The sequence below is a fragment of the Grampus griseus genome (genome assembly GCF_964374135.1).
Source record: "Grampus griseus genome assembly, chromosome: 1".
NCBI lineage: Eukaryota > Metazoa > Chordata > Mammalia > Artiodactyla > Delphinidae > Grampus > Grampus griseus.
Genome location: NC_139017.1, coordinates 148,564,933 through 148,592,157, shown reverse-complemented (window position 1 = coordinate 148,592,157; position 27,225 = coordinate 148,564,933). Strand labels below are relative to the sequence as shown.

The 27,225-nt window shown below is 46.7% G+C and overlaps 2 protein-coding genes across 3 annotated transcripts in view; both read left to right on the top strand.

The window, feature by feature from the left end:
* Positions 1 to 486: 486 nt before the first annotated feature.
* On the top strand, positions 487 to 8,153 carry ERMAP (erythroblast membrane associated protein (Scianna blood group); the record flags this gene model as incomplete). Its single annotated transcript, XM_082669398.1, has 8 exons — positions 487 to 571; positions 1,305 to 1,421; positions 2,278 to 2,310; positions 3,312 to 3,368; positions 5,958 to 5,978; positions 6,071 to 6,097; positions 6,205 to 6,231; positions 7,429 to 8,153. 8 exons carry the CDS (start codon positions 487 to 489, stop codon positions 8,151 to 8,153), a joined length of 1,092 nt encoding a protein of 363 aa, XP_082525524.1.
* A 3,719-nt stretch (positions 8,154 to 11,872) lies between these two features.
* The window catches only part of ZNF691 (zinc finger protein 691), a 45,011-nt gene continuing 29,658 nt past the window's right edge, over positions 11,873 to 27,225 (top strand). Inside the window, exons 1-2 of one of the 2 annotated variants that reach the window (XM_082668882.1) lie at positions 11,880 to 11,935; positions 16,184 to 17,678. In XM_082668882.1, the coding sequence (XP_082525008.1) occupies positions 16,193 to 17,050 (858 nt within the window). In that variant the 5' untranslated portion in view covers positions 11,880 to 11,935; positions 16,184 to 16,192 and the 3' untranslated portion in view covers positions 17,051 to 17,678. Of the gene's footprint in view, positions 11,936 to 16,183; positions 17,679 to 27,225 lie in introns of those variants that run through there. The other variant, XR_014297618.1, reaches the window with a different exon arrangement.

Sequence of the window (27,225 nt, the reverse complement as noted above, 5' to 3'; positions counted from 1 at the left end):
TGTGGGTCCACGATTGGCTTGCAATAGGCACTTCCCAAGCCTGACCTGGGACACTAAATGCGAAAAGAAGCCAGTCCTCCCGTGTTTACCTGGCTAGCTCTGGGTATAGGTTCTCATTCTTCTAGACTCCTCCCTGTGCCTTCTAAGTCACACTCAGAGTGTCACCCTGCAGTGCTCACTCATGGCATTTATAGACTTAACCATGATGCCAGCCTCCGTGTTGAGCACTTACCTCCTTCAATCTTCACAATGATTCTGCCAGGAGGCACAGTTATTATACCCATTTCAAAGATGGAGAAACTGAGTCCCAGAAACTCAGGCCACATGGAGGTAAGCAGCAGAGCTGGGATTCAATACCTGGCCTGTGACTCCAGAGTGTACCCAATGCAGCCTCCATCTCTGCCCTACCTCCTGGGTGGTACCCTTTCTCCCATCAAGCTCGCCAACTCTTTCTGATGCCTCCCTGTGTCTGTCCTCCTAGTTTGGATGAAGATGGCAAGTTCCTCAGGCTCCTGGCTCTCCAGATGCTTCATCACACTCGTCTTCCTCCAGTTGCCTTTGCGTGTGTCAGGTGAGAGTTTCCGTACCTCTTTCCCTGCCTGCGACATCTGACAAAGGGGTTCCAAGAATAAGGAGGCCTGGCCCAAGGCCTTGTTTCTTCTCGGGTGCATGTTCCAGAGGGCAGGCCGGGCTTGGCGAGCCTCACTCTCTCTCCGGGGGTCACGCAGTGCTGAGCAAGAGCTCACATCCAGCTTAGGCTCTTCGCCACTTGTCCTAGAGCCTCTCCTGCTGTTCTTTTCTTCGCTCGTTCTTCCTTCCGTCCCTCTTTCTCTCCTGTCTAGACGTTTGGCTTGCTGCTGTGACACCATAGAAATAGTTTTGCCCCTGCTAATAGGGCTCGGGCAAAGAGTTCGCTGACTGCTGTTCTATCTCAGAGTGAGGATTTGAAGGGGGAGCAGGTGGGTGCTCATGAGAAGACTATAGCGGTTCCTGAGGAAGCACCTCCAGTTCTCCAAAGTCTCAGGCAGGATGAGATTGTGGTTGAGATGCTGAGTTTGAATCAATGTCTTCAGGCGGGACCATTGAAACCAATCCTGAGAGATAAACATCTCACTTTAAAGTCATTCCTGGGTCATCTGGGGTTTGAGTCGCTGAGAGAAGCAGAGAGCCTCACCAACTTGGCTGGAGGTCTCTCGCAAGGTGATAGAGGCAGTTGGGATGTGCCTAAGTCACCTGCCATTCGAGGTGGGGCCCTTGCCACGGAGAAGCTCTCAGAGGGTGGTCACAGGTGGTTTCTGTTTCAGCCCCATCTCCAGGGAGGTTCTCCTCATCAGCAGTGGCTCTTGCTGTGATCCTGCCTGTCCTGGGGATTTTCATCATGGTGGGCATTTACATCATCTGGAAGCAAAGAAGGTCAAAAGGTAACTAAGTGGTAAGGGAGCCCAGGCTGGCAGGAATTGGTACTGCAGCCTCTCTAGGAAAAGGCTGGGAGGAAGCAGACAGAGACCTAACAGTTATCCATAGGTTGTTTGGGAGAAAACTGGTAAAGCTGTGTTCTGGGGACCCACACTGAAGAGAGGATCATAGAAAGTGCAGAAATCTCCTGGGCAGAGCTGTGAATTAATTAGAAGACTGGCATCATGCCAGTCTTCTAATTAATTAAGAAATCCAGGGCTTCCCTGGTGGCGCAGTCGTTGAGAATCTGCCTGCTAATGCAGGGGACACGGGTTCGAGCCCTGGTCTGGGAAGATCCCACATGCTGCGGAGCAGCTAGGCCCGTGAGCCACAACTACTGAGCCTGCGTGTCTGGAGCCTGTGCTCCGCAACAAGAGAGGCTGCGATAGTGAGAGGCCCAGGCACCGCGATGAAGAGTGGCCCCCGCTTGCCACAGCTAGAGAAAGCGCTCGCACAGAAACGAAGACCCAACCCAGCAAAAAAAAAAAAAAAAATTAATTAATTAATAAACTCCTACCCCCAACATCTTAAAAAAAAAAAAAAAGAAATCCAATCATATCCATTAGATAAAACCCTCATTAATATGGTTGCATTGCATGGCTCGCAGGGTTGCCAAGGACCTTGAAAGTCACATGACTGAACACTCCTTTCCCTGTCTGATGGTTTGAAGACCCTCTAGTCCTTTCTAATGGTCACACACCCACAGCGACAAGGAGCAAAGTCCTGCTCAGGCAGCTTGTGGTCCCTTGGACAGCTCTGCCTGTTAGAAAAGGGCCTTCCTTAAGCCGAGCTTACATCTCTCTCTCTCTCTCTCCCTTCCAGAGAGGCTTCTCTATGAACACGCAATGGAGGTAGGTGAGTGTCCTGGGCTGGGCAGGTATGTTTCTCTGTTTTGTTCATTTTTGTGTCCCCAGGGCCCACTAATCTAAATTCCGGACCTGAAGATCCCAGCATCTGCTGGGTGGTGATGGTGGTGGTGGTGTCAAAACCTGTTGTTCCCAGTTTCCGCTGACTCTACCTTGTAATAGCTCGCCTTCCAGTATGTTTGGTGATTTTGTCTCTGAGCTCATGGCTTGATTTTATCCTGGGGGAGTCGTGTAGGTCTAAGGTAGGGGACCCTACAAATAATTGATAATTCTCTGCTAAGCGGTGCAGACTGTACCAGATGCTGGGGACACAACAGTGAGTGAAAGCGGATACGGTCTTTGCCTTCTTGGAACTTCTGTCTAGTCAGGGAGGTATACGTGCATTAAATAATTACACAAATAAATGTGTACAGAAGCCACAAAAGGAAGTTCTGAAGGCTGCGAAGATGGTGACTGGGTGGAACCAACCAAACTTCAGGGATGTCAGAGGAGTTTCCAGATGATGTTCCCAGTGATGTTTCATCTGGAAGACGGACAGGCATGGGGGAAGAGGGAATAGGAAATCACCCACAGCAGAACAGCTTGAGAAAGAAACATGGTGCAAAAGTGAGGGGAAAGGTGGCAGAAGGTGCTGCTGCAGAGTTAGGCGGGGACCAGCATGTGAGGCCTCGCAGATCCCATGAAGGGTTTTCGTCTTTCTCCTTGGAGCTGTGGAGAAGCTGCGAATAGGCTATCCTGACCAGAATTGTGCTTCCAGAAAGCTCTCTCTGGCTGCTCTGCTGAGAGGAGACCAGAGGGAGCGAAACAGAATTTGGGGGCAATTTGGGCCGCTCTTTCTGGCATCCAAATGAGAGAGATGAGGGCCTGGATCAGGGAGGTGGAGGTGGAGATAGAGGAGGACAGGTTCAAGAGCCCATAAACTCAATAGGAAGCAGGGACCCTCAAGGTAATGTCACAGAATCTCATTTTCTTTTACTTTCCTTCCTCTAGAAAATCTTCTCTCAGACCATGCAAAAGAAAAAGGTAATTATATATATAGGATAAGGGGTAAGGAACAAATAACATTTTTTCTCCTACATAAATGCTGGTGGTTGTTATACATACAATATATATGTGGTGTACGTGTATACACACACACACACACCCACACACACACCCCACACATATATTCTCTGTTAATACCATTGGAATTTATTTTTTAATATCAAGGGGTTATAGGGTTGGTAGCAGTGGCCAAAGGGATGCCTGGGGTCAAAATTCATAGGTTCCTTCATTGGCTTTCCCACCAATAACCTAAAAAGAAGATTCATATACTATTTTAACATATATTAAAATGGTATTATAGGAGGATCCATACAATCTTTGCATTGAGAGAGGTGGTGTGATACAGTGGGAGGGGCATAGGCTCTGGAGTCAGCAGCACCTGGCTCAGATCTGCCACTTGCTGGCTGGGTTAAGTCACTTTACTGCTCTGAGCTTTGGTTTCCTCATCTGTAAAATGGGGATAATAGATCTCTTCACCCAATTATTTTCAGGATTAAAAGAGACAACTTAAAAAAAAACCCCACACAACTCCTACTACAGTGCCTGAAACCTTTCCCTTATTGCCATTTTGTCTTCATTAATTGAATGTTTGCTCTGGGCCACTGAGGGTAAAAGACAGACACCCCAGGTACCAAAAAGCAGGTGGGGCTCTGCCCTCTGAAAGTCTAGCTGGGAAGACAAGTCACTGGCTCAGAAATGGCTCCACCTGCAGTGATTTCGGCATCTCCTCCCTTCCCCCCTCACATCTGCTCCAGACTAGTTAAAGCATAGGGGTGCACACCTCAGGGACACAATGACCGTCGTGTCCTAGAAGGGAAGGAACAGTGTGGGGTAGTGAGGATGGCCTCCAACTAGGAATCAGAGGGACTTGGGTTTGAATCCTGCCTCCTTGGCCACTTACCAGCTGGATAATCTGGATAAATTTCCATGTCCCTCTGAGCCTCAGACCACCAGTCTGTAAAATGGAAATAATAATTATATGTACCTCATATTGTTGAGCAGATTCAGGGCCTACGTCATAAAAACAGGACACACTAAATGGAGGCTGTTGGTAGTGGGAATGGTAAAAATAAACCGTTATCTTGTTAGGGACCATATCATATTCAGCTTCACTGCCCCAATGTCCAACACCTAACATATGCCCAGCCCTTAGCACAGGGCCTGGCAGTGAACTCAAATGTATAATTTCAACTCTGTGGCAGGGCCAGTGCTAAGGGGAAAATGTGGGCAGATGACCCTTCCAGAGAGGCTGCAAGTACTCCCTCAAAGCACAGAAGCATATGCACATGTCCCAGACCTTCTGGGGTCTCCAAATTTGTGTTTCTCCACAGTACTTCAGCGGGGTAGGGGGAGGTTAGTGTAGAGAATAACAGCCCACATCAGTAACTCGATGGTAGGCCTTCAGCTAGTTTTACACCATAGATATTATAAACAGTTATAAAAGGGTGGCAAGGCATACACTCATGGACACTCGGTTACAAACATATTGGAAACACTCATATGAACAGCGGAAATGAAACCAGACAGACAAAAGGAAGGGAAGAGGAACAAAAGTCAGGGTAGTCCAGGTCATCTGGAAAGTGGCACCAGCACCGGTGAATTCCCCAGTCTGCCCTTAGCGGGATGTGACTGTATTGGGGGCTGATAGGATTGTCATCATTCTTTCAGCCAGGGGTGGGGTTTGGGGGCTGGGGGGCATAGGGGTGGAGTGATGAGACTTCCTGGGCCCTGGGGATAAAGCGGCAGGATCTGCTCACTCGTGCCTCTTTCTCTGTTTTTTTAGGACGTCTCTATAAAGCCCTCAGTAAGTTCTGCTCCTCTTCCGTGCCACAAACCTCCTTCTGCTGACATCTTTGCTTTATGATGAGACTCTCAGATTCACCTCTTGGGGCAGAAGAGAGGGGGCAAGGCAAGGATACTTCAAGCATGAGGGTGGGAATTTCCTGGCTCCCTAAAGCCTCTTTTTCCTCAAATATTCTGTGCTCCTCTTTCCTGCACAATTGTTATGTAGTCACTAAATGGGAAATGTTTTAGCAAGAAGAGAGATACCCTCCATAGGTAAAGACGTCTGGGAGACACTTCTATCACTCAGGCATGACGTTGCCTTCGGTGGGATCATTCAACTGAATATGTGGAACAGTGCTTCTCCACCTGTTCATGTATGAGACCCTCTTCATAACAACAACAACCCCAAATCCTCAGACACGTGATATGTCTATTTGATTTTACATTGAGAAAACACGCATAAGAAAATCTAATGGAAATTAGTAATAGTTTTAAATGAACTTATATTTTATTCTTCTCCCACAACATCTGCATACGTTTATGTTGCCGTCACTTACATGTGTGAGATGTGTTGTTGATTCAATCTGCAAGTCAGGTTTGGCTCCCATAGGGACGCACTGACCCTCTGCAGTATCTCTGGGGACCCCAGGACCATGGCTGGGAGCCATTGCTGTTGGAAACACTGTCAGGGGAAAGTTCAGGGTATTGCTAGTGGGGATCTGCTCTGGGAATGCGGTTGGGATGGGACTGGAGCATCACAGGCATGTACAAGCCCTCATTCTGATTTGTCAAATTGTTATTCTTTAGAGAAACTCCGGCATGAACTGAGTAAGTTCCCCTGTTCTTATAACTTCTATACCAACTTATGTTGATTCTATGTTTCCAGTGAAAGCTCACTCCCCTTGTTTCTTCTTTTGTAGAGTTAAAGAGAGCTGCAGCAAACTCAGGTGAGGTGCACTCTCCCTGTCCCCCCACTCTACCTGCCCCCACTCCAACTGCACCAGGAGGTCTCCATTTCTCCATTACTTTAACAATCCCTTTTTCTGTCTTTTAGGCTGGAGAAGGGCCCGGCTACACTTTGGTAAGTTGCACCAGTTTAATGGATCCACATTTCAGAGCCCATTGCTCTGTTCCTTTGGAGGGCAGACTGTAATTAAAAAAAAAAATTAAGTCAAATCTGTTTATCTGCTTATCAAATTTAAAAAATCTTTGATTCAGAAAGTCTCCCTTCTTTTAGAACACTGGTAAATAATTGGTTTACTCTTCTTATGGGTTTTCTATGATTTTTGAGATTTTTCTTAAGTTCATTGGTTACTTGTATTTTATCTTTTTGGCTTGTCTGCGCCTGTCCTATTCTGGCACTTTTCGACTTGTGGGGACTTTTTCTATATTAACTCTTGTCCTATTTTTCATAAAATATTTTTCTGAGTTTTTCATTTGCATGTTAATTTCCTCATTGTATTTTTTTTTTTTTGGATGCATGAGTGTTTTATTTTTCTGCAGCCTCAGTAGTTGTAGCACACAGGCTCAGTAGTTGTGGCTTGTGGGTTCTAGAGCGCAGGCTCAGTAGTTGTGGCACACGGGCTTAGCCGCTCCGCGGCATGTGGGATCTTCCTGGACCAGGGATCCAACCATGCCCCCTGCATTGGCAGGCGGATTCTTAACCACTGTGCCACCACGGAAGTCTCTCTATATTACCATGTTAAAATGATAATTATAAGCAATAATTTTAGCTAAGAAAATGAGCGTCACACACTCACTGTGTGAACAAGGCACTATCTCATGCATTAGCTCATCAGATCTGCACAACAGCTTCTCCAGCATATTATTCAGTGGTGCTATTATTCCTTCTTTACAGATGAAGAAACTAAGGTTTTGAGGTGAATAACAAGCCCAGGGTCGCATAACTAGCTTGTGGCAGAGCTGGGACTCAAAACATGCTATCTAGCTACAGGGTCTAACATCAAAGCCTGTTTATTATCACGCATTAGATTCCTTTGGACCAGCAAAGACAAAGGCAATATTTCCTAAGGACTAAGGCAGCTTCACAGATGGGTGAGAAACATTTCCTCTTTTACTTAGCAGACCACCAGCAGATCTAGGAGACTGGAAGACAGTTTTCTTTAGTTCCAGGACATGTGAAGGTGAGGGCACCATAAACTAAAATGGGCCGATGACAGTGGTTGCAGACCTAGGGATGATTATTCCCTCCAAAGCTACTCAAAGATCCCTTGAGACCTAGCCGTCTCAAACCTCACATCTCTGTGACTCTCTGCAGTGACTGTGACCCTGGACCCAGACACAGCGCATCCCAAACTCATCCTGTCTGAGGACCGCAGGTGTGTGAAGCTTGGAGACACAAGGCAGCCTGTGCCCAACAACCCCCAGCGATTTGACTTCGTCGTCAGTGTCCTGGGCTCTGAGTACTTCATAGCTGGCTGTCACTACTGGGAGGTGTCTGTGGCAGACAAGAGCAAATGGGCCCTGGGGGTGTGTAGTGAGTCAGTGAGCAGGAAGGGGAAGGTCACCGCCTCGCCCGCCAATGGACACTGGCTCCTGCGACAGAATCGCAAGAATGAGTACGAGGCCCTAACATCCCCGCAGACCTCCTTCCGCCTGAAAGAGCCCCCGCGGTGTGTGGGGATTTTTCTGGACTATGAAGCAGGAGTCATTTCCTTCTACAACGTGACCAACCAGTCCCACATCTTTACTTTCACCCACAGTTTCTCCGGCCCCCTTCGCCCTTTCTTTGAACCTTGCCTTCATGATGGAGGGAAAAACATGGCACCTCTAATCATCTGTTCTAAACTCCAAAAACCGGAAGAATCAACTGTCCCCAAGCCAGAAGAAAAAGGTCTTGCTAATGGAGACGTGGCCCGGCAGGTGGACCCTCTTCTGCTCCCCGCTCAGGCACAAGAGCTCCTCCCACTCACAGATATGATCCTGTCCTGGCCCTCTGACACTGGCCCAGCCCTGCAGGGGCTCAAGGTTCCTTCTTTTTAGGGATGAGCCTCATCACCTGCTCCCCAGATGCTCCAGCCCAGTGCCCTGGATTTCAGTCTCTTGGCCTAACCACCTGATTCTGGACCGTCTCTCCTCCTTTCCCCCAGGCCCCTTTGTGGTTTCTCTTGTACCAACTTTCTCCCAGGGCTCAGTTCTAAACCATGTCTCCCTTCTGGGGACTTGAAGTTTACATTGCCCTGGAAGAATTCTTGAAAACCAAATGATGGGAATTCCCTGGTGGTCCAGTGGTTAGTACTCCGTGCTTTCACTGCTGAGGGCCCAGGTTCAATCCCTGGTTGGGGAACTAAGATCCCACAAGCCGTGTGGTGTGAGCAAAAAGATGGGAGGAAAACCAAATGAACAATCAGATTAGGTTTAGGTGGTGGTGTTGAATGTGTGTCACTGAGATACAGGGGCTCTTTACTCGAGGGGCTGTTTAAAAGCACTTCATCCTGCCTCATCCTGCACTCAGGCTTGTAGTCATGAAGTTATGATGACCAGTGACTTCTTACTTATCCTGTCAAGAACTGCTTTTCTCCTTTTCTCTGTTCAGGCCTCTAGCCCCCATAGCCAGCTTTTTAAAAGTAAACATGTTTTGGATCACACACTCTTCCTTCTTTCTTCTGGAATATAGGGCAGAAGGCCAGGGGAATTAAAAAAAAAAAAGCCACCCTTTTCTATTTCCTTGATCCTGTTTACAGCAGTTTGGTGACATTCAGTGCTAATGTACATGTTTTCAAAGCTAACTTGGTGATAACCAGGTATGGGGACTTTAAACGTGGTAGCCGTAATCCTGAAAAACCTCAGGAGGAAGCTGGGAGGTATGGCTTCAAACAGAGCAGCTCAGCTGTGTGTGGCCTTGAAAAGGCAGCAGTGGGTTAGGCCATCTGTTGCACTGGCCTTTTTGAATCCCCTCTGGGATTCAGAGAGGCCCAGCTAGAAGAAGTGGCAGTTTTAACCACCAGTGCAGAAGCTTTTGTTCTATAAGACCATAATATTGGAAAACTGGACTATTTGTGGAGCAAACAGCCTCTTAGATCACATAGGAAGTTGGTAGACCAGGTGTGAGGATAAAATAATGAACTTGCTTTTTTGGTGTGGGTTTCAGAAAGAACCCTAATCACTCTCAAGTCACACCACATATGTGATCTGACCTCTCTGTGGTGATGTTGGCTATCAGTTTGCAGATGGGTGCACAGTTCTGCCCAACAGAAAGTGGCTCTATGTGTCTGTCAGAAGTTCTCTTAGTGCATGTATTAGGGTTCTCCAGAGAAACAGAATATGTATTTTATTTTATTTTTTTTGCGGTACGCGGGCCTCTCACTGTTGTGGCCTCTCCCGTTGCGGAGCACAGGCTCCGGACGCACAGGCTCAGAGGCCATGGCTCACGCGCCCAGCCGTTCCGCGGCATGTGGGATCTTCCCGGACCGGGGCACGAACCCGTGTCCCCTGCATCGGCAGGCAGACTCTCAACCACTGCGCCACCAGGGAAGCCCCAGAATATATATTTTATATGTGTGTATACAGACGCACACACACGCACACACACACACACACAGCAGGAAGAATATATATATATTTATTTATTATAAGGAATTTGTTCACACCATTATGGAGGCTGGCAAGTCCCAAGATCTGCAGGGTTAGTCAGCAAGTTGGAGGCCCAGGTGAGCCAATGGTTTAGTTCCCATCCAAGTCTGAAGGCCCAAGACCCAGGAGATCCCATGGTGTAATTCCTGTTTAAAGGCTGACAGGCTTAAGACCCAAAAACCAATATTTCAGTTTGAGTCTAAAGTAGGAAAAAGGTTGATGACTCAGTCTGAAGGCTGTCAGGCAGGAAGAATTCTTTCTTACTTGGCGGGTGGTCAGCTATTTGGTTCCATTAGTCCTTCAACTGATTGGATCAGGCCCACCCACATTAGGGAGAGCAATTTGCTTTATTCAATCTACCGATTTAAATGTTAATCTCATCTAAAAACCCCTAAAGGAAATACTCAGAATAATGTTTGACCAAATATCTGGGCACCCTATGGCCCAGTAAAATTAACCATCACAGCTCCTGAATGGAATATTTTGTTTGCTTTTGTACAGTCCTTAAATAAAAGTTTGTTATTCATTGTTTGGCATGCTCTTATTTTCATTGTGAATGAGAAGTTGTGGGGAAAGGCTTTGGGCTGGTAAGAGAAGGGCACCTTATGGGATTGGTTTTGAACAGCCTGATTCCACCCATGCAAGCTTTAACCACAGTTAAAAATAAAGCCACAGCTTTATTTTTGCATCTGCCTTCTCAGTATTTCATTTATATCAGTTTATAAAGTAATAGCGTGTATGGGGTATTTACATTTCACTCATCCATATTAAATTTCAAACATACTTTTGTGAATATCCCAGTCTTAAAACTAATTCACATTATTCACATTGGCTGCACCCAAGGAAACTTACCAGCAGGAAAGAGAACTGACATTTATGGAGGCAGAAGCATTACATATGTTAACTCTTTTTCTTCTTCTTCTTTTTTTGGGGGGCTGCAGTGCACTCCATGCAGGCCAGACCAGGGATCGAACCCATGCCTCCTGCAGCTGAAGCGTGGAGTCTTAACCACTGGACCAGCAGGGAAGTCCTGACTCATTTGATCCTTACAATAAGGAAATAATGCTCTAAATGGCTAGGTAGTAGAACTGGGAGCATAAATCTAGTGTATCTAGCTCTGAAGACAATACCGTTTTCTCTTTGCACTGAAATACCTTGAAGATATGAGAGGCGTGTAGAATTTTAGCATACATATTTGATTAATTAGACTTTTTTTTTTTTAAGTTAAACCTGGAAAAAAAATCCTAATCCTGGATGTGCCTTAGTGGTCTTGTGTCTGAACTGACGAACTACAGTCAGGTTTAATTAAACAGCACTCAGAAAAAACCCTGCGCAGGGGTTTTGGGAAACCAGAGGTGGTTCCTTGGACAGAGAACATTTAGCTTCTCTGACAAATGTATTGGATTAGTTGATCTTTGAACTCCCTTCCAGGGGGAGGGACAAATTAGGAGTATAGGATTAACAGATACAAACTAGTATCCAAAAAATAGATAAGCAACAGGGATTTACTATATCATACGGGGAATTATACACAATATCTTGTAATAACCTATATAATGGAATATAATCTGCAAACAACTACCCCAAATCACTATGCTGTACACCTGAAACTAACACAGTATTGCAAATCAACTGTACATCAATATAAATAAATAGACTCCCTTCCAGTTCCACAATCCTTTGGCTTTAAATTACCACCAGTGAGGCGCGGGACTCTGGCTTCGCGGGGTGTCTACAGGACCATCAACGGTCGCCAGCTCAGAGTAAACAAGCAGCTCTGAATTCATGACCCCTTGGAGGTCATGTAGGTTAGTTAGCGCTACATATTCTACAACTTCCCAGACCGGTGGCCCTGAACGTTGGGCTTTTAACGCCAGAGCGCAGAAGGAAATCCGACGACCTTAGAGGGAATCCAGTCTCCACCACTAAATTCTAAACTCAAATTTCTTCTCTGCGGCTACCATCTTCCACAGGACTACAACTCCCAGCAGGCCACGCCCGAGGCCAAAGCTTACTGGCGGCCCTGCCCGAGTTTCTTGCCTTGTGGCAGCCAGTATAGCCAATAGCAAGGAAGGGCAACCCTCAGGGACCAGTCCTGGAGAGGCAGGGCGGATCCTTTCAGGGTTCCGGTTCCGACTCCTTCCCCCGGCCACCCGAGGTGGTGCTGTCCCTGACCGTACGGCTGGAGCTAGGTTGGTCGGCGTCGGGCCCGGGGTAGCGGTTGCGGGGGGACGGGGGGGGGGGGCGCGCGCATGGCGTCGCGGGGAACTCTAAACGTGGCCCCTTCCCTCTCACCGGGCAGTTGGGGCTGTGGCTTTGCTCCCCGGACCCAGTGGGGAGCAAACGGGCCCCTGTGGTCCCTCCGCCCTAACTCCTGACCCCTTCCCCCGGCCTGCACGACCAGACTGCTGGCCCCAAACCACTACCTTCCCGCCCTTCTCTTGGCCTTTGAGTAGTCCAGCCCCGCTTCCACTGACCATACATTTGGGGTCAGCTTCTTTTCTCCCACCGCTCCGGCCCCAAGCCCGTCGGCAAGCCTGAACCCAGCTCCTGTGCTCTACAACGCTCGTGCCCTCAGACTCCGCCCCGCTGCACACGACCCGGCCTCTAGGGCCGGGTCCCCTGACCAGTCTCCTCGGACCCTCTGACTCTTTTGGTCCTTCTCTATCTCTCACCCCTTATCCACCCCCCCTGTACAATTCCCAGTTCTTTAACACAGTTTCCCTGATCTTTCCAAGCTCCTCTCTCCCCTTCCTCCCCCGCCAGCTCTCGACTTGATCCCAAAGACCCCGAACTAAGGCCCTTCAGCCCGCTTTCCAGCTTGGCCTCTTCCCTCTAACCCAGGCCTTTGGCCTTCAGCATCAGTGATCAACCCCACCTTCTTGGCGCTAACTTCTTAGACTTGGCTCCTTTACCACTGCCTCAGTCCCTTCCACCTTTGGTCCTCCCTGTACCTCTGAGCCTCCTGGGAAGACAAGCCCCATGGGCCCCTTTCTCCCCTGAAATGTAATATGTAAGAGCCTCTTTACTTTACCTGCCACTGTCTTCTCAGTAGATGGTGGGCTCCCCATCTCACTAAGTCCCAACGTTGCTCACCCATCCTGCAAGTCGTAGCTCAAAGACCACCTTTTCCGTCAAGCTGCTCATCTCTGAGCTCTTCAGGGAGATATGCCTGTGTCATCAGAACTACCATGGCGCTGTTCCTTCTTTCCTTTCTTCCTTCCCTCTTTCTCTCCTCTTCCTCCGATACTGGTGTAGTGCTTAAAAGCACTGGCTTTGGAGTGATGGGCATGGCTCCCAGTTCTGCCACTCACTTGCTGTGTGCCCTTGGGCAAATTACGATTTCCCTGCTTCCACTGGAACTTAACCTTCTACACTGTATGAGTTTCTGGAGTTCATGGCCTATTTCACTGCACTGTACCATAAACTCTTTTAGGGTGGTGACTATAATCTTAAATCTTTTTGCTCTTTTTTGACCCAGCATTCAGCCGTGGGTAGAGTCGCAGCTTGGTATATTGTGGGTTCTCAGGATAGCAGGATTGGTAGTGAATGGAGGCCATGTAGCTCGTTGCATAAAGACAGATGTTGGAGCCCTAGGTGGGATGGGCAGCGGTAGGAAGTAAATTAGATCATATCCATTCCCTTGTACTTAAAAAAAGTTTTGAGCACCAGGCCTTGTGCTGGAGAGATTGCCAGAATGACCCAGTCCCTGCCCTCAAGTTGCTTATAAACTAATAGTGGAAATAGACATGTAAACAGATAATTGCAAATCACTGTAAAAGCAAGTACAAGATTCTGTGGGTGCATAAAGGAGGAAGTGGGCAGGAATTAGGAGATTGTTAAGGAATAGTGGGTGAGAATAGACACAAGTAGGCATGAAATGGGTTCTGGAGACAGGCCCGGCCTTCATTCAGTTCGTTCAGCAGATATTTATTAAGGATCTACTAGGTATGACTGCCACTGCTGTAGGAGTTGGGGTTATATTAATGAATAAAGCAAAGAACCTGGCCCTCGCGGGACTTAGGTTTTGCAGGGGGAGGCCGATACTAAATAATAGACATAAAAAACATTGTTAGGAGTTGAGAAGTGCTGTGGGGCAGGGGAGACTGAGTGAAGGGGAAGGGGTCGTAATTTTTTAATTTATTTTTTTGGAGGGGTTGTAATTTTTAAAAGGATGGTCAGGAGACAGTGAATAAGTATCGGAATAAATTGTTCCTGATTTTTTTTTACATTTTTGAAGGTGAAGCAAGCCTGTTATTTTTCACATCACTTATCTAGATTCTTGAAAAAGCACTCTCTAATAGAGATTGGTAAATTATACTTCACCTCCTTTTGTTTTTTTTAATAGATCTTTATTGGAGTATAATTGCTTCACAATGCTGTGTTAGTTTCTGCTGTACACCAAAGTGAATCAGCCATATGCGTACATATGTCCTCATATCCCCTCCCTCTTGAGCCTCCCTCCCATCCTCCCTATCCCACCCCTCTAGGTCATTGCAAAGCACCGAGCTGATCTCCCTGTGCTATGATGCTGCTTCCCACTAGCTAACTATTTTACATTTGGTAGTGTATATATGTCAATGCTACTCTCACTTCGCCCCAGCTTCCCCGTCCCACCCCGTGTCCTCAAGTCCATTCTCTATGTCTACATCTTTATCCCTGCCCTGCTTTTAAATAAAGTTTTATGAAAACAGACACACCCAATCATTTACAGATTTTCTATGGCTGCTTTATGATACAATGGCAGAGTTGAGTAGCTGCAACAGAGATCCTATGGCCCCCAAAATTTACTAAACATATACTCTCTGGTCCTTTACAGAAAGTTTGCTGACCTCCCACTCCTTAAAGATTTAAGGTACTGTCCATATTTCACATTTTAGATTATATGTACTGTACCATTTTTTAATTGAATTTTTTTTGTTTCCCAACAAGATCATGTAAGGGATCTTTTTCATACTTGCCTTCTTCACAGGGCTAGCATGTAGCGTCTTCAACAGTTGTAGTAGCAGCTGTCATGTACTGAATGACTAGTACTGCCACACTTTACACTGGGCATATTATAGGCATTTTCTCTAACAAAGTCCTGCTGTGTCTGTTGGTATCACAATTTTAGTGATGTGGAAGTTGAGGCTCAGAGTGGTTGAGTAATTTGCAGAGTTGTAAGGACTGTATGTGTCACTATAGGGATCCAACCCTAAATTCAGTCGGTGTCCCTTCCATTACCAGACCCCACCTGGAGCAGTTATGAAGCTTTCATTTTCCATCATCAGTGCCCCATCATTGTGCTTCCCTCCCTCATCCCTTTGTTCATGTCACTCTGTACAGTATCTCCACCAGCCCATGCTGCCTTTTGAAATGCTGTTACTTCTTCAAGGTTCAGAGGAACTACTACTCTCCTCTTATCAGTACTTTCTTCCCCTCATTCCCTGTCCTTGGCTGTCAGAACTCAAAGGAGTCTGTGCAGCTTAGCAAGCATTTGCTGATGTTTGCATAAGTAGGCCCTGTGTTGGGCACTCTGTGTGGGGGGCAGGGAATGTGTGTTTGGGAGACTGTGTGTGGTGTGTGAGTATAGCTGGATGTGTGTATGGTGTGTAATTGGATAGCCATGAATGTGGCTCTGTGTGTGGGAGGGGTGTGTGTGGTATGTATGCGTGTGACTGTGTATGTGTGACTGCGTGATACGTATGTGTGTTGTGAGAGTGGCTGAGTGTGTTGGTATGTGAGTATGGCTGTGTGTGGTGTGAGTCTATGTGTGAGACTGTCTGTGTATGCACTGCTGTGTGTGGTGTTTGAGTGGAAGTGGGTACTGACCAATCAGAACAGACACAGCCTAGGCCCTCAGTGGGTCTTGGAGGACCCCGATGTTAAGCCTTTATTTGCTAGACTGTGGTGAGGTCTGGGGAAGGGAAGGAGTGTACACGTAAGAGGATTCAGAGCTGGGCCTTGTAACCGAGTAGGAGAGCCTCAAGAATTAGAGATTCTGTTCTCTTCATTTTGAAAACAGGCAAATAGGTGGATGCTTTTAAGGAAGGCTTTTCAGAAACGATTAAACATAATGGGAATTTCAGTTAACTTAACAGTTAGGCAGAAAAATCGAACGCATCCCCAAATGGAAGCTCCTTTACTTGTAGGTGAATTCGAGTCTAGACTGTGGTATTAAGAAAAGTGACATTGTGCACATCATACAAATATCTTTTGGGGCTGGACAAAGCTGAGGCCTTCTTTTTGCTCTGGTGGGTAGCTTTAAATATCTGTGGAAGTTTGTCACTTGACAGTAAGTAAAGGCATTCTATCCGAGTATTCCAGTTAATTGAGGTTATTTCTGACGGATGGTTCCAAAGGGATGGTGTATACCCACCCCTTCAACCAGGACGAAAGATTCCCTGGGGTCTGGCCTGACCCAAGGAATAAAGGTGTTGGCCATTTGTGTTCATTCTCAGGGTTCAGAGATGGGCAGTGAGAAGGAGCAGAGCCCAGAACGGCACCTGCCTGAGGAAGGGGAACGGGGTAATAAGCCATGGAGAGTGGATGACTCAGAGGGTTCTTGGATCCCAGATGGGGAGAAAGAGCATGGGCAAGCAAGCCTGCCAGAGGGGCCACAAGGGCTCTATCCAGAGAAGCCACCGCAGGACGTCACTGTCCCCGCTGGAGAGCCAGAGGACCTCTCTGCTCATCCGAGGCACGAGGCTGATGAGAAGCCCTTTATATGTGCCCAGTGTGGCAAAACCTTCAATAATACCTCCAACCTGAGAACACACCAGCGGATCCACACAGGCGAGAAACCCTACAAGTGTTCTGAGTGTGGCAAGAGCTTCTCGAGAAGCTCCAACCGCATCCGGCACGAGCGCATCCACCTGGAGGAGAAGCACTATAAGTGCCCCAACTGCGAGGAGAGCTTCCGGCGGCACTCGGACCTCACCACGCACCAGCAGGACCACCTGGGCAGGTGGCCCTTCCGCTGCGACATCTGCGGCAAGAGCTTCAGCCAGAGCTCGGCGCTGGCCGTGCACTACCGGACCCACCTGGAGCCGGCGCCCTACATCTGCTGCGAGTGCGGGAAGAGCTTCAGCAACAGCTCCAGCTTCGGCGTGCACCACCGCACCCACACAGGTGAGCGGCCCTATGAGTGTGCCGAGTGCGGGCGGACCTTCAGCGACATCTCCAACTTTGGGGCGCACCAGAGGACCCACAGGGGCGAGAAGCCCTACCGGTGCACGCTGTGCGGGAAGCACTTCTCCCGCAGCTCCAATCTCATCCGCCACCAGAAAACTCACCAGGGAGAGCAGGCTGGGAAAGATTCCAGCTGAAGAGGGCGAGGAAGAGAGAGAGCAGAGCCTGGGACCCCAACCTAGTGCAGAAAGATCTTTAGGATCTCCTGCTGCCCCCTTGACCTCAAGCCCTTCCTCCCACTTTGGAGAATGGTTTTCTGTTGCCTCTGAAGCCAGGATCTCCAGGAAGTCCTGAGAAGGGACTCTGAGTAAAAATCTTCACTTTTTTTCCAGGCCGATTTCTTGTGGTAGAAAGTCAGAGGACCCCGTCTTGGCTTCACCTCCTTGGGGTGAAAGAGAAATAAGGTAGGCTTAGGACATGCTCATATCATTTGGGCAACTGTCCCCTGGCCTTTGAGGAAGTACCTGTGAGGTGGGCATCACTGTCTGGAGGTCCTCTGTATAGTATGTGGACCGCTTAGGGCACACTGCGGTGGTCCACTAGCTCCCACCTGCTGTGCCTCAGCTGGGCTGGGAGGAGCAGGGGAGAAAGGGGCCCCCTTGGCCCAGAGAAGAGGTCTGAGGTCCTACTTTCGGAATGAAAGGGAAGCCCTCAAGGAGCCATGATCCAGGGACCCTCACACTCCCTCCTGTTTGTGACTTGTCACCCCCGCCCCAACGTGCATCTGTTTCCCCAGGGTTAGCAGTAAAAACCCTTTAATGAAAAGGACCCGTGTACTTATTTGGGGGCATCGAAGAAGTGGGGAGGTGGTTGCACCACAGCCACTCCGGAAGGGAGTTGAATTCCAAGAAAGAATGGGTGGCTGCTCTGAAAAGCAAAAGGAAGCAGCTGACTCTGAGGTCTGTGAGGAGGAAGGGGAAAGGGAAGGAAGTAATATTAACTGAGCATGCACTCTATGCCCTGGATTCTGCAGGTCACTTTCACATTCTTTATCTCATATAGTTGTCGAAGCAACCGCAAGGGAGTAAGATGAGGCAAGTGAGGAAAGGTGAAGTCACTCGCTGTGAAGTCGCACAGCAGGTATGTGGCGGAGCCAGAGTTCAGACCTGGGCCTCCCTTGATTCTGAGCTGATGCTCTTTCACTACATTCACCTTGCTGGCTTCTGAAGGAGGAGCCACTTAGGGGGCTGGCCTGGGACCAAGTGATTCCCTGTAAGTGGGAGTTAGTGTGGCCTCTTGATACAGCCCTGGACCCTTTGCCCTGTGGGATGTCAGTGCCAAGCATGAGAACCTTTTCAGCTTTAGATTGATTATTGATTGACACTTATTCGGTGCCTAGGAAAATGACAGTGACGGAATAGGGGGTGAAGGGTGGGACAAGATGAACCTAAGGTCTGCCCTTAGTAGCAGTAGTGCAGTTCCTAACTGAACTGCTCGTTAGGGATCGTGCCTGGCTTTCTGCCCTTCTGAAGGCCTGGCTCCACGTGGCAGTTTTCAGCATGGAGGTTTAGTGTTCATCCAGATTTCCTCCAACAAATACAAAAGACCCCTCTCTATCTCTCTTGCCAATCTGGAGCCCTGCTCTTCCAGAGTGAGGGGCCCTCCTCATTTGTAGCCAGTTGGCAGAATGTGACTGGCACTGCTGATGACCTGACCTATCACATGGGATCTTGCCGCCTACCCAGGAAGGGATATGCCAGTCGTCATCCTATTCTCACAACAACCCTGTGAAGTAAGAATTACCCACATTTGACAGATGCAGAAGCAGGCTTACATGGCAAGTCAGTGGCAGGGTCAGGAACCTAACCTACTTCTACCCAAACCCAAAGCCTGTATTTTTTCTGACCATAAAAGACGACTTCCCAAACAATTCCCTGACATTTTGTAGGATCCTTTTCAGCTTACAAAGCACTTTTATTTCATATACATTTTCCTGCTCCTTGAAAATCTCCATACAAAATATTTTAAACATATAGTCACCCAACTTGCATGTATGAATTGCTCCCTAATAATAGAAGTTGCCAGGGGCTTCCCTGGAGGTCCAATGGTTAAGACTCCATGCTTCCACTGCAGGGCGCACAGGTTCGATCCCTGGTTGAAGAACTAAGATCCCGCATGCCATGTTGCCAAAATAAATAAAACTTTAAAAAGTTGCCATCTAACACCTACTGAATGCCAGTTACTATACACCATCATTTCTGATCTCCATGACTAGTCTGCAAAGTAGTAGTATCCCCATTGTCAAGATAAGGAAATTCTGAGGGGTTAAATGACCTGACCTAATGGCCGAGCTGGGATTCCAATCAGGTGCCTCTGATTCCAAGGCCAGCTCTTCATTTTGCTCATTACCAAGCTAGGTCTGCTGTTCTCCTCTCAGTCTGGGGAGCTTGGTAATCCTTCCAGACCCAGAGCCTTAGTGACAACTGCTGTGATTCTTTTGGAGTCTGCTGCCAGTGAGACCCAGGACCTGCTTTGATCTTGGGACATAACTTGCTGGCCGATCTCATTTGCCCTTTTTTGACCAAATTCATAGGCTAGGTTTTCTGTGTTGGTCCAGGCTATTGAGTCCTGACTAGTCCATTTATTCACCCTCTGACTTCCTTTTTTGCTAGCTTCCTTTGTTTTCTCCTTCATTCCCTTTTCCTCTTCCCTTTCTTCTCCCTTTCCTCTCCCCTTCTTTCCTTCCTTTCCTCTCCCCTTCTTTCCTCCCTCCCCACTTCCTTCCTCTCTCTCTTCCTCCTAGTTACTAGGAATACTGACAGTGAAGATGTGGCTCCCGTGTTCTCTGATGTGGGGTGGCTGTCAGGTTTCAACAGCAGGCAAACCTGGAAGGGTGGGGCCCTCGTCAACTCCCGGCACTTGATCCTGGTGTGGTGACCACCCACAGGCTCCCTGCCCTTAGCCTGAATTCAAATGAAGCCCTTTCCCTCCCATCAACCTTATGGCCTTCATGCAATTCAGTTCCACCCACCAACATTTATCACGTGGCTATTATGTGTCAGGAAGCAGGAGGTTCTCCCCGCCTCACCTAAGGGAGTTTTAACTGGATGCCCGGCAGGGTCCAGAACTGGGAAGGGAGGCTGGGGGTAGGCAGGGAGAAGGGAAAAGCTGTGCACACGTAGCCTATGTTCAGGCCCTCTTTCTTCCCTCTGCACTGGAGGAACTTGACCCCTGAACTCTCTCCCCCGTGATAGGAAAGGTACAAGGGACATCAGTACAGCCATAGGCAGAGCCCCTGGACCCCAACTTCTGTTGAAACAGGAAGTCATGCCTGGTCTCTTTCTGCTCTGAAAGTTCTGGGTTCCTTCTGCTATGAGATCCCAGATGAAAGGAGAGACCCACGTGCACCTTTACCCACAGGCCTTGCCGCCTACCATCCAATACTCGCTCCTTGGAATCAAGGCATTTCCCCAGAGTCTCTAGTCAACAGGGAGACATTAACCCATTACTGTTTGGGTAACATAACTTCTTTCCCATTCACTATCACAGTACAGTAGTGCAGGCAAATTACAGGATTGCTTTTGTCAGAGCCTGGAAGAGAGGCCTGGAGCCAGTCCTACACACGTCTGGGTATTGGAAAATAGTGATTATAACAGCATTTACTATTGAGCCTAATTTCTAAATCTTCACAATGCTGCAAGGTAATTATTGTTTCCATTTTGCAGATGATGAAATTGAGGTTCAGTTAGATCAAGTGACTTGCTCATTTAAGGTCACATGGCTACTAGGTGGCTCACCTGGGATTGTAACCAACCCAGGTCTCATACTAATGCCTTCTTAATGACCGCATGGTCGTTAAGCCTTGCTCCCTGGAGCCCCGCTCCCTGTCAGTTCCCGCTACTCCTTAGAGCGGTCCCATCCCAGAAGGATGTAGTTCTGTCACGTCTCTCTCATGGTTGTTTGGCTGGGCCTAGGAGTTGATGCTCCTGGGAAAGGTGGGGTGTACAGAGCCAAGGCAAAGCTGCTGAGGGTGAGGTCTGCTGGGGAGAAGTCTGGACAAGGACAGAGGGGTCAGCTGCAGCCCCGTGGAGCTCCTTCTTGTTCTCCCTCCACATAGGGCATCTCCAGGGCAGTGCAGAGTCCTGCTCTTGTCCCCAGGGTGTTTTGGGACCCGAGGACAAGCGAGGCTTGCTCTCCTTTCTCCTTATCTGACTCTGAGAAGCTGCAGGACTTTCTCTTCCCCCTGCCCTGTCCAGGGCCTCAACCTACTGGCCTGAGGCTCCCACCCTGGGTTTAATTTCCACCAATAATGCGCTCAAGTCCTGGGTTGAGACGCCAGACCAGGGTACAGCCCACAGAGCTCCTTCACCTGCAGTAGCGGGCTAGTGACAGGTGGGAGGGGGGGAGCCTCGCGGCCCCAGGTAGCTGTCCCCCTTGTAGGGGGTGGAAAATAACTGTCCCTTCACCCTTCAGAGTTCTTGGCTGAGACCCCTGTAACAAGAGACAGATTAACAAGAGAAAAACAAGTTTATTCATGTGTACACCTCACATATACCTGGGAGACACCCAGGGAAAATGAGTTAACTTGCCCAGGTGGCCTAAGCCATCTTTAGCCAAATATGAAATAAAGAAAGGTGAGGGTGGGAGAGGAAGGCAGTTATGGGAAGTTACCAGGAAAAGCAGGGTAAACAAAGGTAAGGTTTGTTATGCAGATTAAGTCTCTGCCTTCTCCATTGATAACATTCTCTTAAGATTTAGTCATCTCCTCCAAGTGCAGCGAGGTAGACACCCTTAACAAATGGAGATTTCCTTTATAAGCATAAATTTCCCTCTCAAAAAAGTAATTTCTACTCTGTTTTCCCAAGTTTCTCCCTTTGAGTGCAGGAGATTGGCACTTAAACCCAGAGTTCCAAGGCAGGATGATAGGTGTCATTACAGTTGTGCCCGGGGTGTGTGTGGGGGGGTGCTGTAGGAGCCCCGAGGAGGGCCCTAACCTGGCCTGTACTAGTCATTGGGCCTCAAAAGTGAGTAAGACACAGTCCTTCCTGCAAGGAACTCAGAGGAAGAGAAACTCCCTTCTGAACAAGGTGTTGGGGGAACACAGGTGGGATGGCTAACTCTGCAGGGGAGGAGAAGACAGAGAGGGATTGAATTTGGTCTTGGAGAATGAGTAAGTGTTTACTAGGTAAAGAAGAGGAAGGCTATTTCCGACGGAAGGGAAGCCTTAGTGTTTTAGGGAACGGCGAAACATCTGAGGTAGTGAAGATTGCCCTGTGTGGGGAGGAGATGAGGCTTGGTAGGTAGTTGGAGGCCGGGTCATGAAGGGTGTTGGATGCCAGGATAAAGAATTTCAGATTGTGGACAGTAGAGAATTTTAAAGCCGAGGGATGGCATGATCGCATTCACCCTCTAGGAAGAACACCAGGCTAGTGTGGAGTACGAACTAAAGGGGGCAAGTAAGTCGGGAACGTGTATATAGAAGCCAGGTTCCAGCTGGGGCCTCCCAACCCACAGAGAGCTCTCTGATTGCCTCAGAGCCTTGCCAAAGCCACAGCACGGGAGAGTCCAAACCTGCCACAATTTCTGCAGATTCCTGGCCCTTAGGCTCTCATGGTCTCTTGCCTGAGGTTCCTGCGGTCTGCGCAGTCCTTCTCTGTGTTGATAAAAAAATTAATCAGTCGATCTAAGAAAGAAATGGAAAATTTTATTAGAGCCAAACTGGGTATTATGACCCGGAAACAGCCTCTCAGAAAGCTCTGGGAACTGTTCCACCCGTTAGAGGTCAAAGCTCAGTTATATAGGTTTCTGAGACAGAGGGCTGTACATTAAGTGACGTATTATTGACAGTTTACACAATCCAGATCTACGTGTACAAAGCAAGTAGCAGGTCATGGGTCATCATGGGCCCTTACAAGATTAAGAAGGAACGTTATCTCCCAAGGAGTTACGACCCTTGATGAGATTAAGAAGGAATGTTATCTCCTAATGAGGTCTGGTTAGTGCAGGTGCACAACACACACTAAAGGGGAGGGAGGAGGAAAAAAGAAAAATGTTATTTAAATTTTTCTTGTCTTACCATAAAACATGAATTTTACTTCATCATCTGTTTTGTCCCCATTTGCCTTATCACAGAACTAAGCACCTTCATGGGTTCCCTGAGAAGTTCTGTCATACCAAGCATTTTGTGCATTTAGAATCCCTTGAAGAGATTGGGAATCTTGGGGAGAGGTCACATCATGGTGTGTGGCTAACTTGCTCTTCTTTTTTTTTTAAAAAAAAAGTTTATTTATTTATTTTGGCTGTGCTGGGTCTTAGTTGCGGCACGCGGGGTCTTCGTTGTGGTATGCGAAGTCATGAGAACTCATAGCTGCGACATGCGGACTCATAGTTGCAGCACGCAGGATCTAGTTCCCCAACCAGGGATTGAACCCGGGTCCCATGCATTGGGAGTGCAGAGTCTTACCCACTGGACCACAAGGGAAGTCCCTGCTCTTCTTTCTTCCCATCGCTGTCCTTACCCCTTCTCCCTCAGATTGCCACGGAAATATCAGGTTGTTTTACTCTATTATAAAAAGCTGTTTAGTTTTCCTCAGCCTCTGATACTAAGTTGTATACAAAAACACATCAAGGGGCTCAGCAGAACAAGGTCTCACCACTTAACGGTGGTACACCCACCCCAAAAAAAGCAGCTGTAAAAAACCCAAACAAATAAAATACCCTTGAAGATTTGCAAAGCATGTAAACATATTAAAGTTCAAGACAGTAGTGTGAGCACAAGTGGTGGTTTCCCCTTCCTTTTGAGACCTTCATTAAAATGACAGAATAGGAATGTAAACACATAACAGCAAAGAGAATGGCAGGGAAGAGGGGTGGCAAGTGTAGAGATTTCAACAAATTTCTAGAAGTAAATGACAGCACACTGGTTGCTCAGCAGAGTGGAAGAAGCCATAGCCCAGAAGGTAGGCAATGGGAGTGAAAGCCAGTCTTCCTGGCAAGATCCCAGAGAGGCTCTGAACTCATAACCAGCAAGTGCTGAGACAGACATGAAAAGTGGACCTAAAAACAAGGGCGTTTGTAGAAGGTCTGTCTATGCAGAAGCTTGTACCAGTCACCCCCTAACCCCTTTACCTTCAAAATGGAGAGTGATTGGCACTTACTTCCAGACAAGCAACACACACACACACACACACACACACACACACACACACACACACAGCAAAACCAAGAAGGCTTATTCTATAGAAATCCAGTAAGTCCCCAGGAGAAATCTAGGGTGTTTAATGTGTTGACATCCCAGAATAAAACTTTTGTTATTGTGACATTTATAAACCCTCCCCCCACCCTTTCCCCCAACAATCACCCACACATTCACCCTACCTGCCTGCCAGAAAACCCTACTGCCAAAAGTCCTTCATGTTCTGTCTCAGGGAAACAGATACAGGGAAACAGAGGAAATATACAGCAACAGAAGACACCAGCTCAGTTACTAAGATTGTTGGTCTGTTATTCCATAAACATGCAACCAGGAGGACCAGAATTATAAAGACAACTAAAAGCATAAGAGAGAGACAAGATAAACAGAATAAGTGACTCTAGACAACAGAAAGTTGTAATGGCACAGTAGAATCTTTTTTTAAAAATTGAGGTATAGTTGATTATAATATTATATGAGTTTCCAGTGTACAACATAGTGATTCAGAATTTTTATAGATTATACTTCATTTAAAGTTATTATAAAACATTAGTTATATTCTCTGTGCTCTACAATATATCCTTGTAGCTTATTTACTTTATACGTAGTAGTTAGTAACTTAATCCCCTATCCCTATCTTGCCCCTCCCTCTTCCCTCTCCCCACTGGTCACCGCTAGTTTGTTTTCTGTATCTGTGAGTCTGCTTCTGTTTTGTTATATTCATTCATTTGTGTTATTTTTTTAGATTTCACATATAAGGGATAACAGACAGTATCTGATTTATTTCAGTAAGTATAATACCCTCTGAGTCCATCCATGTTGCTGCAAATGGCAAAATTTCATTCTTTATGGCTAATATTCCATTGTGTATATATATATATATATATATATATACCACATCTTCTTTATCCATTCATCTGTTGATGGGCACTTAACTTGTTTCCACACCTTGGCCATTGTAAATGATGCTGCTGCAAACATTGAGGTACATGTATCTTTTTGAATTAGTGGGGTTTTGTTTTGTTTTGTTTTGTTTTTTCAGCTATATATCCAGGAGTGGAATCGCTGGGTCATATGGTATTTCTATTTTTAGTTTTTTTGAGAAACCTCCATATTGTTTTCCACAGTGGCTGCACGAATTTACATTCCCACCAACAGTGTACAGGGTTCCCTGTTCTCCACATCCTCGCCAACATTTGTTATCTGTGGTCTTTTTGATGATAGCCTTTCTGACAGGTGTGAAGTGATATCTCATTGTGTTTTAATTTCTTTGATGAGTAATGATGTTGAACATCTTTTCATGTGCCTGTTGGCCATCTGTATATCTTCTTTGGAAAAATGTCTGTTTAGGTCTTCTGGCCATTTTGAAATTGCGTTGTTTGTTTTTTTGATATTGAGTTGTATGAGCTGTTTATATATTTTGTATATTAACCCCTTATTGGTCATATCATTTGCAAGTGTCTTCTCCCATTCAGTAGGTTGTCTTTTCATTTTGTTGAGGTTCCCTTTGCTGTGCAAAAGCTTTTAAGTTTAATTAGGTCCCATTTGTTTATTTTTGCTTTTGTTTCCTTTGCCTTAGGAGATCCAAAAAAATATTGCTATGATTTATATCAAAGAGTGTTCTACTTATGTTTTCTTCTAGTAGTTTTATGGTTTCTACCCTTACATTTAGGTCTTTAATCCATTTTGAGTTTATTTTTGTATATGGTGTGAGAGAATGTCCTAATTTCATTCTTTTACATGTAGCTGTCCAGTTTTCCAGCACCACCTATTGAAGAGACTGTCTTTTCCCCACTGTATATTCTCACCTCCTTCGTTGTAGATTAATTGACCATAAAGGTGTGGGTTTATTTCTGGGCTCTCTGGCACAGTAGAATCTTTAAAAACTCTAATGATATCCTCAGGAAGATCTTGGAAGAAGACTACCTCCATAGAACAAGAAAGGTTGCTAGTGGAAAGAGACCAACTGGAAAATTAGAAATAACTTTTGGATATTAAGCATATGATAGCTAAAATAAGATATTCAAGAAACCACTTGGGAGATAACATCAAGAAAAGCCCCTAAAATATAAGGCAAAAATACAGAGATAGGGAAAGAAGAAATAAAGGACACAGAAGATCAACTTCTTATGATGAAGACTGCTGGTTGTCCTCCAAAATCTGTTCACCTTTTTTATTGGGGGCACTTAACTAACTAACATTTCCTAGTCTCCTTTGTAGTTAGGTATAATCCTATAATTTAAGTTCTTGCCAATGGAAAATGAGCAGAAATGGCATATGACATTCCTGGGCCTAGACCCTCAGGAAAGCAGGCATGCCTTCACATCATTTTCTTTCCCCTTTTTACCAGCTGTAACCTGCAGGAGCCCAGCTTTGATGATTGCAGACTATACAACCATCTAGGTTGCAGACTATACAACCTAGTGTAGACTTGCCAGATAAAACACAAGGCACCCAGTTAAATCTGAATTTCAGATAAACAATGAATCATTTTTAGTATAAGTATGTCCCAGATATTGCATCTTAGTGGATGGCAGAACAACAGGATAAAAAGAACTGGGTTTTTGAATTTAGCATGTAGCAATGCTACCCCATTCACTTGGATACACATTTCAAAACTGTTAATGACAGAGAAACACACTCTTTTTGTACTCCAAGCCACTGTGTTGTTTGGTCTCTTTATTACAGCACCCTAATCTTTCATCCTAATACTTAGAGTGAATTTCTGCCATAACAAGACTGTGGCTCATCTTACTATGTATGATGTCTTACTCTTGCCATTGGTCATTTTTCCTCCACATTTTAACATCTCCAAAATTAGATGCTGTTTTAGATAAAATAAAATACCATATTACAAGAAAGAGATAAGGCAGTGATTTCAGCAAGATAGTGGAATAGGAAGTCCCAAATGTCAGTCCTCAACAGAGACGCCAGCTTAACAACAATGTATGGACCAAAATATCTTTTTGAGAACTCCAGAAACCCACAAGCAGGCACATCTCAACTTGGGTTGTTTTTCAAGGGGTTGTGGTGAGGGTGGGAAGAAGAGTGGAATATGCATTCAACATTCTGGCTTTTCAGAGGGTTTCCCGAGGGACTGGTTTCTGTCTCTCTTGACTTGCGGTACTGATGGGGAGCCAAAATACTTCGGATGCCACTAAGCACAACATAGTTTGGGAT